An 11,372-nucleotide genomic window follows, 5' to 3' on the forward strand; every position below is an offset into this window, starting at 1 on the left:
TTGGTAATTATAGTTTGAGACCATTTTGAACTACATTTCACTAATTATTGCATTTCAATACTGCTACCTCTTCATTACCACTTCATGTGACACAGATTACTGATAAATTCCTTTATTGTGAGGTCATTCTCCTAAATTAGAAAGAACCAGAGACGGGACATGTAAGACCCAAAGTGAGTTTGTGGATCAGTGAGTGAGTCACAGTGATTGGACTCCAAAAAACACCTCCCACTGTGTTTATTTTCTAGGTCTAAATTCAAACTTGGATTTAGAAAAATACACGACTTGACTCCTCATCAGTCTTTTAGCTCAGGCGTGGGTTAGCAAGGATATGTCAGAGTTAGGAAGGCATGTTAGTAGAAAGGTACATTTTGAAGTGGTAGTATCTTTATGCTTACATTTGTCTTTGTCAGAAAGTGGCTGTGGGAGCTGAGAATGTGATGTCTCTTGACAGGGAGTAGGGCTTACACCATAATCTTCCAGATTCATTGTTTTAGATAGTTCTTTCAAACTTTTACACGCCACAGAAACTCCATCCACATTGTTTCTCAGGTGTGGTGGCTCACGCCTGTAATTACTGCACTTTAGGAGGCTGAGGCGGGAGGATTGAGCCCAGGAGTTGAGGCCAGCTTGGGCAACATAGTAAGACCCCCATCTCTACAAGTGAGTAAGTAAATAAATACATATGTAATAAAAATAGATTGTTTTTGGAGGAATATATTATATATATTAAGGGATGATCACCTTTCCAATTTTTTAAAGAATCTTGAGTAAACAAACTTTAGCTGAGCCTTCAGAATCAATGAGGATTGGGACGGCTTCATGACTATTGCCTATGAGTTGATAAAATCACTGCTTTCATCTTCACTCTGCACTGGTGGTAATAATAGCTCCAGGGTTCCTATTTCTGTGCTGGACAAGGGCTTTACATACATTATCTCTCTTGATCCTCCCCATAATCCTGAGAGGGGAGAGGTCATAGAATCCCTATTTTACACATGATTTGGAAACTGAGCCTTACGGCAGCTAAATCAATGGCCTGAAACTGCACCACTACTAGTATCTGAGCTGAGATTACATTCAGAAGTTACTCTCACAAAGTTCCTAATAGTTGTTACTGCCATCTATGTGTGGTCTGGTAAGTGGATAATTATAGCTTAGTTGTTTACAGCACAAAGTATCTAGTACTAGATTGTTCGGTGTCCTTCTGTCACACCTGTTAATTGTTTGCTTGAGCTTGAAATTGCTCAGAACAGTTGTATGGTAGGTAGAATAATGCAACCCCTCCTCACCAAGATGTTCCTGTCCTAACCTCCAAAGTCTTTGAATGTTAACTTATATGGCAAAAGGGACTCTGCAGATGTGATTAAGTTAAGGATCTTGAGAGGGGGAATTATCCTAAACTACCAAGTGGGGTACAAGGTAACCATAATGGTCCTTATAAGTGAAAGACGGAGGCAGGAGAGACAGAGTCAGAGGAAAGGTGGTGACTGAAGCAGAAGTCAGAGTGATACAATTGCTGCTTGGGGCCACAGACCAAAGATGATGGGCAGGTGGAGCACGGTGGTTCACACCTGTAATGCCAGCACTTTGGGAGGCCGAGGTAGGCGGATCACAAGGTCAAGAGATCAAGACCATCCTGGCTAACACGGTGAAATCCCATCTCTACTAAAAATACAAAAAATTAGCCAGGCATGGTAGTGGATGCCTGTAGTCCCAGCTACTCAGGAGGCTGAGGCAGGAGAATGGCGTGAACCCTGGAGGCGGAGCTTGCAGTGAGCCAAGATCGCGCCACTGCACTCTAGCCTGGGTGACAGAGTGAGACTCCATCTCAAAAAAAAAAAAAAAAAAAAAAAAAAGATGGGAAGCCTCTAGACGTTGGAAAAGGCAAAGGAGTATCCCACTACAGTCTCTGGACTTTAGCCCCATCAGGCTTATTTCTGCCAGTTGTGGTGGCTCATGCCTGTAATCCCAACTACTCAAGAGGCTGAGGTGGGAGGCTCACTTGAGGCCAGGAGTTTGAGGCTGCAGTGACCTATGATCACACCCTGTACTCCAGCAGCCTGGGTGGGCAACAGAACCAGAGGCTATCTCTTAAAAACATATGTATATATAGAGAGAGACTTATTTCTCTGACTCTGTAAGACAATAAATAATAAATTTTTGTTGTTTTAAGCAAGTAATTTTGTGGTAATTTGTTATAGCAACAAGCGAACACTAATACACGTCGTATCTGACACTCAGATCCCTCCACTACACAGTGACCAAAATTCATGCAGTGATGATTGGCAATGCTGCCCCTTTACCAAGTGGTGGTAAGTTCTGGTTATAACTCACAGGGGTGAAGGCAGGAAGCTGCTACTGGCCCTGACATTCTCAGAGCCATCCTCACAAAGGCATGTAGAAAGCCTTCACAACCTTCAGAAGCTTCCTTTTCATTCTCTTTATAGCACTAAAGCATCTTAAATTTATTATTTCAGCATCTATTAAGCACCTACTATGTGTCAGGTTCCAGAAATTCAAAGGTAACTAGGACTCAGATCCTTAAGGAGCTTACAGCACAGTAGGGTGGCAGAAGACATAAACAAGTTATTATAAGGTAACAAAATATATGCAAGACAAAAATAACTTCAGGAAAAGAATCCCAGAACATAGGAATTACCATCTCCGCCTGGGGAGGGTAAGAGGTAATGAGAAGCTTGGAAAGGGGTTGAAGTCCGAGCTAGGGGGTGACTAATATCTTTGGAATCCCCAGCTTTAGTGAGTAAGGTTCTGACACCCACTGTAGGTCCCAGTGTCATCAGACCTGGTCTCTGCTGAGGCTGCAGCAAATCTCTGAGGTTGGGAAGGGAAGGTGACCCCAGGATGAAGCCAACAGGAATTTGCTAATACCTACACATAGCAGATGATCAGAGTCTGGAGAGACATTCTCCATGACTTCTTGGAAGTTCAACAGATAAAGTGAAAGGCTCCATAAATTGTAATGTACCAGCTAGATATAAAGTATTATCCACTTGCTTGGGATTCATGCTTAGACATTGGGAAATTCCTTCTCAATTTTTGTCGCTAAACGAAGTCTATCTTCCAATTAAGAAAACAAACCCAAGATATAGACAGAAAAGTAGGTCTATGTTTCAAAGCCTAGCATGTTCCATTTAAAATACAGTAAATTTTGGCTGAAAGCACTTATCACACAATCTAGGGCAAACACCATCTCATGATTTTCCTGCCTAACCTCAATCCTGAGACCACCACAAACACACCATTTCCTACTGAACATTGATATATTCAGAAACTGAAATCTAAAGCTGGAAAGGGCCTTAACGATAATTTAATAACAGTTGTTTTACAGATGAAGAACCCTGAGGTATGGAGGAGTTAAAATAAAAAAGAAAAAAGAGAGAGAGAGAAACTGCCTTGGCGCAGTTGTATGGACTTTGCTAGAAGAGGCTGCCTCGGCTTATTTGATGTCAGCTGTCACAGCTGGAGCTTCATGAAATGTCTATTAAGAGAGAGTACAATCCATTTCCTATGAAGTCTAAAATGTAAAAGGATATTACCAAGGAATGCTACCACCTAATTTTTTTTACCATCATTATTATTTCAACTAGAGTTTTGAAAAGTGATTTACCAAAACTGCGTATCATTTTGTTTTTGCTAAGTACTATCAACTGGGGCAATCCTGTGCAGTGTTTATTCTCATTTATCTCTAAACAACTGGGGGTTTTCCAAAAAGACTCAAAATGACGAAATCCAACCTCTTTCGGGGAAACCACAGGTAACTAAGGAAAGATACCTTCGCAGGAGTTACCCTCACACGCACACACCCCTGGCGCAGGGCCCCATGGAGGCGGTGGAAACGCCCCTCTGGGAGCTCAGCACTTTCTCCCGCCGACTGACGGGTGGTGCCCGGGGGCTGGAGGCGACTCTGCCAGGCTCCCGGGCTTCGCTACCGCCGCGCCGCCCCCCGGGCCTGCAGGGCTCGCGCTCTGGGGTCAGGCTGAGGACGCGGGCAGCCGGGGGGCCGGGGCCGCGAGACAGAGGGCCGGCCTGCGAGCGGGCGGCGCCGGCTAGGGACCGGGCGTGCCCACGTGACCGCCCCGCCCGCCGCCTGCGGCCCGCCGAGCCCCGCCGCCTCCCTCGGGCTGCAGCTCCCGGCGTGCCCCGCACTCTCCGCTGCCCACCCGCTCGCCCGCCCCTCCTTCTCCTCCCAGTGCCACAGAGCCGGAGCCCGAGCTGCCGCCGCAGCCACAGCTGAGGGCACTATGGTAAGACGAGCGCGCTGGCCGGGAGGCCGCGGCGTGGCGAGAAAAGCCCCCCGCACGGCCCCGCACGGCCCGGGAGTGGGGCCGCCATTTTAACCTGATTTTGGCCTCCAAGGTGGGCGCTTCTGCTCTGCGGCTCCGCTGCTCTCCAACCGACCGGCCTGCCCTCCGGCCGTCAGGCCCTGCCCTGCTGCTCTTTGGATTTTGGGGAGCGGGGAGGGCCCGGGCGCCGGCGCAGGTTGGGGGTCGGGGTTGGGTCCAGGCGGGCTGGGGCGCGAGAGGGTCTGCGGACTGCAGCCGCTCGCGCCGCCTTTGCCCTTCGCTTCCTAATTTTACTTAACACGCGAGGCTTTAAAATTGGTACGTGCTGCGAACGCTGTGTGTGTCAGGGTCTGGACGGCCTGTAATGAAACCCTTACGGGGAGATTAGGGAAGAGGGAAAACACTTTTTAAAATGCTTTCTCGCCGTAAATGCTTTTACACTCGTTCCGTTAGTTTTGGAGTGTCTGCATGTGAGCTGTGGGCCGTGGGCGGTTTGGAGTTTACACTTGATTCTCTTTCCTTATGAGGAAACGTCAGTGGCTAGGATGACTTTAAAGAAAAAAATAGTAGAAGCATTAACTGAAATCCAAAAGTGTTTTTTTAAGGCCAGCCGAGTTGACACAATACAGAAGGTATTTTTGCTGCCGGTCCTGAAGCTCTGACATCACCCAGTGAAATAGGAAACATTTCAGGGATGGGACAACTTGTATTTGTCCCTTTCGCTTCCACGTCCAAACCCCTTTAAGAAGGATGAATGGGCAGGATGAGTTAGACTCCTTCGCTGTATCGTCTACTGATTCTTAAAATGTGACAAATCTGATTGGACGACTTACATGGTACGGTGCAATTTTTGATGTCCAGACTAAAGTGAGTCTTCTCTAGGCAAACAGTAATTTTGGTTAAAACCAAAATACGTGTTCTGAATTACTGTTCTGTGTTTATTTTCAGGCTTCTGGAGTTACAGTGAATGATGAAGTCATAAAAGTTTTTAATGATATGAAAGTAAGGAAATCTTCTACACAAGAGGAGATCAAAAAGAGAAAGAAAGCAGTTCTCTTCTGTTTAAGCGATGACAAAAGACAAATAATTGTAGAGGAAGCAAAGCAGATCTTGGTGGGTGACATTGGTGATACTGTAGAGGACCCCTACACATCTTTTGTGAAGTTGCTACCTCTGAATGATTGCCGATATGCTTTGTACGATGCCACATACGAAACAAAAGAGTCTAAGAAAGAAGACCTAGTATTTATATTCTGGTGTGTAAAAACAAAAGAAAAAAGTACTTTTAAAATGCAAGGATTGTTGTTATCATAGTCAGTCTTACCTTTGTTTTTCTTATAAATGGGATTCAATAATTTTTTTTTTCTGTAGGGCTCCTGAAAGTGCACCTTTAAAAAGCAAGATGATTTATGCTAGCTCTAAAGATGCCATTAAAAAGAAATTTACAGGTACAATCTTGATTATTTTGTGCAGAGAAATTATTCTTTATTCATTATAATAAAGTAATAGCATAATGTTTTTTCTTTTTAGGTATTAAACATGAGTGGCAAGTAAATGGCTTGGATGATATTAAGGACCGTTCGACACTTGGAGAGAAATTGGGAGGCAATGTAGTAGTTTCACTTGAAGGAAAACCATTATAAAATGACAGTCAAGTGCCATCTGGATCTTAAGGAGCTTGCATTTCTCCAGTTCAGTCCATTGGAATAGTATTAGGTTTTTTTTTTGTTGTTGTTTTGTTTTCCCCCTTTCCACTGGGCCCTTCCAACACAATGAATGAAGGAAATATCATTTATTTAAGCAGCCTATCAGTGATTGCCATTAGACTGTTTAATACTGTTACTTTTATGCAGAACCCAAGGAATGCCTTCCTGTCATATTTTAGCCAAAACAACTGGTTATATGCCTCCCTTGCAGCAAGCACTACAATGTATGTGATCGTCAATGTGAATAGCTTAGAATACTGCAAAGGATAAGCTAATTGAATGCCTTGAAAGTATTATCCACTGGTCAGATGGTCAACTTTTTTCAGTATTATTTATAGTTGCACTTGATTGCAGTTCTGTGAGGCTTGAGCATTCATACACCTCACCTGCCTTGGCAAGCCTATTTTTGTGACATGGCAGCACGGATATAACACTATGCATTAAAAGCACTTTTTGTAACAAGTTTAATATCCTAAAAGGAATGCCAATTAAGTTTTGTTTTGTTAACTGTGTCATCAACTTATCCTAGTACCTCAGTGTTCATTCCTGTTACCTGCATACCTTCTTAAAAGAAATAGCTGTTATTAATGCCTTTTTGTTTTCCATTGAGTGTACACTACTGAATAAGTGTAGGACTTTTATGTTTACCATATGAGTCCTGCACCACTAAAGATATTTTGAATATCAGTCATGATGGCAATTTCTGTATAAAAGAGCCTTAAATGGAACATTGTTTTGAGATCAAACTCCCCACCCTTCCAAAAATGGCCACGTTGCAATAAAAATTGTGGCATATTAGAGAACGTTGCCTTGTTTTCCTTGGAAATTTTGCAAAATGTTATGTGAAACAACTTCTAGGGTAATATTATTAATCTCTGCACTGGTCATTTGAGAATTTTTTTTGTACAACATTCATGTGTGATATTTTCCAGATTTGTTGGATTTATTTGGTTTAAAAAATATTCTATCTTAAAGCCAACTAATATAAAATACCATTGTTAAAGAATGGTACTTTTATAAACATTATTTATTTCCTATGTGTTAATGTGAAGATCAGAAATTATTTTTTGCACTTTGGCATAAATACTTTTCAATATCTGATTTGTTCTCTGGATAAATTAGCATAGTTATTTTTTTATTCATATTAACATTTCTAAGTAGTTGTGTAGTAGGAGCAGGAAGCTCTTATTGCTTATTTGGTCATAATGAAAATAATTTGTAAAATTCCTTTAAAAGTTTAATGATACTTCCGATGTTTCGGAACAGTCATTTCACCTACTCTTTCTGAATATATTTTGCAAATTGAATTGGAATAGGAATTGATATAGCAGTCTTAAACATTAGTAGTGGGATTTGGCTATGGTCCAGACTGTGCTCCTTATAGAGAATTTGATCTGCTCAGTGTGAGCAGTTTGCTGTTAGCCAGGGCTATTTATGGCAAACACATGCTTTTGTATCTTGTCATAGTTATCCACAAATGGCAAAACTGGACTTGATTCTACTGGTATGCAAAACAGGCATGCTAGTAAGCAGTCAGTCGTGGCTCAGAACTTAACCCCATAGCTCAGAGGAATGCTTTTATCAGAAAACAGGAAAGAAAATATCCCTTAAAAAGCTTTTTTGAATGTGTGGAAGTAATTTTAGTATAATTAGATCTTTTCCCATATTTTTGAAAGATTTTTCAGATGTGAACATTAAAAATAGGCTTCCATTTAAAATTATATGAATGGTTTGGGATCTTTTTGCACTGAGCAATTTTATTTCAGGCTTCCAGTTGTCCCTGTGAGTTATCCTGGACATTTCGGTAGTTTTTGGTAAGGCCAAACTCTAATAAGCAAAACAGAGAATACTGATGTATACTTAACCATATCTGTAACTGATACTTGCACCATGGAATTTTTCATTGAGTTATTTCCTCATTCTTTCAAAAAATAAGGGACTATAAATCAGTTATGTAGTATCTTTTGTTTTTGTAGCTGATTCCTTAACTTTCTTGTATGCCTCTTTAGTAATTTCAGAGATTAAATATTGCTTTAAACTGTGATACTTTGATTTGCTAGATTGGCAAAACTGATACTAATATAGTTAAGTTCATCTTTGAAATACATCTTTGTGCGTAGAGCCAAAAAAAAAAAAGATAATAATAGTTCCCTTGTTATTTGAGATTAATTTGGCATTTGAAATGATCATTTTATTTTACAATCATTTATAATGAATCAATGTTCCAGTTAGCTTTAAAAGGTATACGGTGCTAATTAGTAAAATATTGAAGGCAATATTTTACTGCTAGCTTGCAAAGTTATGAGAGTTTAAAAAATAAAATACATGAAGAGTTTAAAAAATAAAATATATGAAAATATTTAAAGCTGTTGAGATGTGTTTACTTACACTTCAGAACATTAAAAGTTTAAAAACTGGTGTTTCAGATCAAAGAGGCATCATCTATATTCTGTTTTTAAGGATTTTAGTTGATAATTTCTCAGTTATCAATACCAATTTTCTTTAAAAACTATTACAGCAATTAATTTTAGCATTTTCAGACAAATAGGAACAGTTGGCATGTGTCCCAAACTGGCTATCAGCTGTCATTTTCCATCATTATCTAAAATAGTGTGGCCAGCATTGTGTATTGAAATGTGCCTTTTTCGTACATTGGAAGAGAAGCCTCTTACTGGGTTTGAGTTTCTTTGATACAGAACATTTGTAGCAGCTAATTTATGGAATCTGGCAAATAAGCTTTGGGAGGAAATTCTTTTAAAAGTGTTTTCTTGTTAAGGAATAATCTCAACAATGGTAAATCATCAAGAGGTTAAGAGCACTCCATTAGGTTTGCCACTCAGAAAAAACAATCTCATTTTGCTCTTCATAGTTCCTGTTTTAGCTTGCAAATTTAATAGTAAGTGGAGATGCAAAACAATGTGAATGTTCATTTTTCTATGAATAGTATTAAAGCTACTAGAGATGTGCAGGCAGGTCCCAGTAAATGTTGCCCTTTTTTTTTTTTTTTTGAGACAGGGTCTCACTCTATTGCCCAGGCTGGAGTGCAGTGGCAAAATTTCAACTCACTTCAAACTCAACCTCCTCGGCTCAGATAATCCTCCCACCTCAGCCTCGCAAGTAGCTGGGACTACAGGCATGCACCACCAGGCCTAATTTTTTTTTTTTTTTTTTTTTTTTTTTTTTGGTATCTCTTTTCTAGAGACTGAGTTTCACCATGTTGCCCAGGCTGATCTCCAACTCCTGGGCTCAAGCTGTGCTCTGACCTCCGCCTCCCAAAAGTGCTGGGATTGCATGCGTGAGCTCCCACGCCCTGCTCAAATACTGCTTTTGAAGACAGCATGAGTTTATGGATGTTCTGTCTCCTCTTAGCCCATAAAGAAGTCTGAGGCTTTTCTTTTGCTCTGGAGCATCCAACTAATTGCTTTATTTCCATGTAGAATTAGAGGAATCATCTCTCCACTTAATTTTCCTCTCATAATGCAGTTGGGCAAATTAAATCTCTAAGCCTCAGTTTTTTAACCCATAGTATGGGAACGATAATATCTGTTTACCATATGTTTCCTGAGCACTAAATAGGGAAATGGTTTTTGAAAACAGGAAAATGCTATGTAAATGTAATAATATGTTTATTCATTGTTAATAACTGTAAGTAGATAAATATTAAATGTTTTCGTTAAAAGTAAGATGTATTATAAATCATTGAACCTCTATTTTTATAACTTCTGTGTGTGTGTACATATATACACACACACATATGTATACATATATATACACACATTTTTTTTTCTTTTTTTGGACAGGGTTTCACTCTATTGCCCAGGCTGCTGTGCAGTGGCACAATCATAGCTCACTATAACCTTGAACTCCTGGGCTCAAGTGATCCTCCCACCTCAACCTCCTGAGCAGCTGGGATTATAGACATGCACCACTATGCCCAGCTAATTTTTTTTTTTTTTTTTTTTTTGAGACAGAGTCTCACTCTTATCACTCAGGCTAGAGTGCAGTGGTGTGATCTCGGCTCACTGCAACCTCTGCCTCCTGGGTTCAAGCAGTTCTGCCTCAGTCTCCCAAATAGCTGGGACTACAGGCATATGCCACCACACCTAGCTAATTTTTGTATTTTTAGTAAAGATAGGATTTCACCGTGTTGGCCAGGCTGGTCTCAAACTCCTGACCTCAGGTGATCTGCCTGCCTCAGCCTCCCAAAGTGCTGGGATTACAGGCATGAGCCACCACGCCCGGCCTGCCCAACTAATTTTTTTTTTTTTAATTTGTTGAGACGGAGTCTCACTGTGTTGTCTAGATCAGTCTTGAATTCCTGGCCTTAAGCAATCCACCCATCTCAACCTCCCAAAGCACTGGGATTATAGGTGTGAACCATTGGGCAGAGCCTATTTAGTGTATATATAGAGATGGAGTTTCACCATGTTGGCCAGGCTGGTCTTGAACTCCTGACTTCAGGAGATCCGCCCACCTTGGCCTCCCAAAGTGCTGGAATTACGGGCTTGAGCGACTGCACCAGCCCTATTTAGTATATTTTAAAAGTAGCATCTTTCAAGAATATTTGAAAAACAATCCTAAGATTGTTTTCTTAAAAAGCTCATGCTCATAAAAATCTAAAAAGTTTTTTATTTCAAAGATGTTCTGAAATGTTTCAGTATTGTAAACTTATGGAATCTGTGGGAAACAAGGATTGTATAGACACAGAAATCTGGTGTCTCTTAATCCTTTTCCAGAAACTTGGATGTCTCCCTCCCCTACCCATCTTTCTAAGAAGACATAGTACTTTATGTTATAGTGGTTAAGTCCTAGGACTTTGGTATTCGATTGCCTGGTTGTTTACATAGAGCCCTTTAACACTTAGTAATTGGATAGATTTGACAAATCATATAACCTCTTGGAAGCTTAGTTACTACATCTATAAAATGGGGATAATTGTACTACATCTCATAAGATTGTGAGCATAACTGAAAGCACTTGGAATAGTTCCTAGCACATAATAAGGGCTCAGTAGGATGATCCTAAGATTTACAGTCCAAACCAGAACACTTTTTGAAAATGAAAGGGGGAGCTATTAATTATGCCAAGACAACAGGTTTGAGATAGGCCAATCCCAAGTAAACCAGGAGGTGTCGTCCAGAAGTATAGGCTAATATTAAAATGTAATATTTAAATAGAATGAACTATATTAAAGACTAAATATCATTTATTAATTTTAATTATATAATGTATTAGCATACTGACTTGAGGATCTCACGAAGTATATGAGTGGTCTTAAGTAAACCTCAGAAAGATTGAATTTGGCTTTTTAAGCCTTTTTAATAGTTTTCCTTTTGACTTTTTTTTTTTTTTTGACTTT

At 40.4% G+C, this 11,372-nt stretch overlaps 1 protein-coding gene across 3 annotated transcripts; it reads left to right on the plus strand.

The window, feature by feature from the left end:
• Positions 1 to 3,991: 3,991 nt before the first annotated feature.
• CFL2 (cofilin 2) lies at positions 3,992 to 8,343 on the plus strand. Of its 3 annotated transcripts, XM_010377375.2 has the most exons (5): positions 4,289 to 4,380; positions 4,913 to 5,143; positions 5,256 to 5,563; positions 5,679 to 5,755; positions 5,838 to 8,343. In XM_010377375.2, exons 2-5 carry the CDS (start codon positions 5,141 to 5,143, stop codon positions 5,948 to 5,950), a joined length of 501 nt encoding a protein of 166 aa, XP_010375677.1. In that variant the 5' UTR covers positions 4,289 to 4,380; positions 4,913 to 5,140; the 3' UTR covers positions 5,951 to 8,343. The 3 variants fall into 3 exon arrangements, with proteins under 3 accessions (XP_010375675.1, XP_010375678.1, XP_010375677.1); XM_010377373.2 differs by lacking the exons at positions 4,289 to 4,380; positions 4,913 to 5,143 and adding an exon at positions 3,992 to 4,268; XM_010377376.2 differs by lacking the exon at positions 4,913 to 5,143 and having other exon boundaries at positions 4,007 to 4,380.
• The last annotated feature ends 3,029 nt before the right edge of the window (positions 8,344 to 11,372 follow it).

The sequence above is a fragment of the Rhinopithecus roxellana genome, chromosome 5 (genome assembly GCF_007565055.1).
Source record: "Rhinopithecus roxellana isolate Shanxi Qingling chromosome 5, ASM756505v1, whole genome shotgun sequence".
NCBI lineage: Eukaryota > Metazoa > Chordata > Mammalia > Primates > Cercopithecidae > Rhinopithecus > Rhinopithecus roxellana.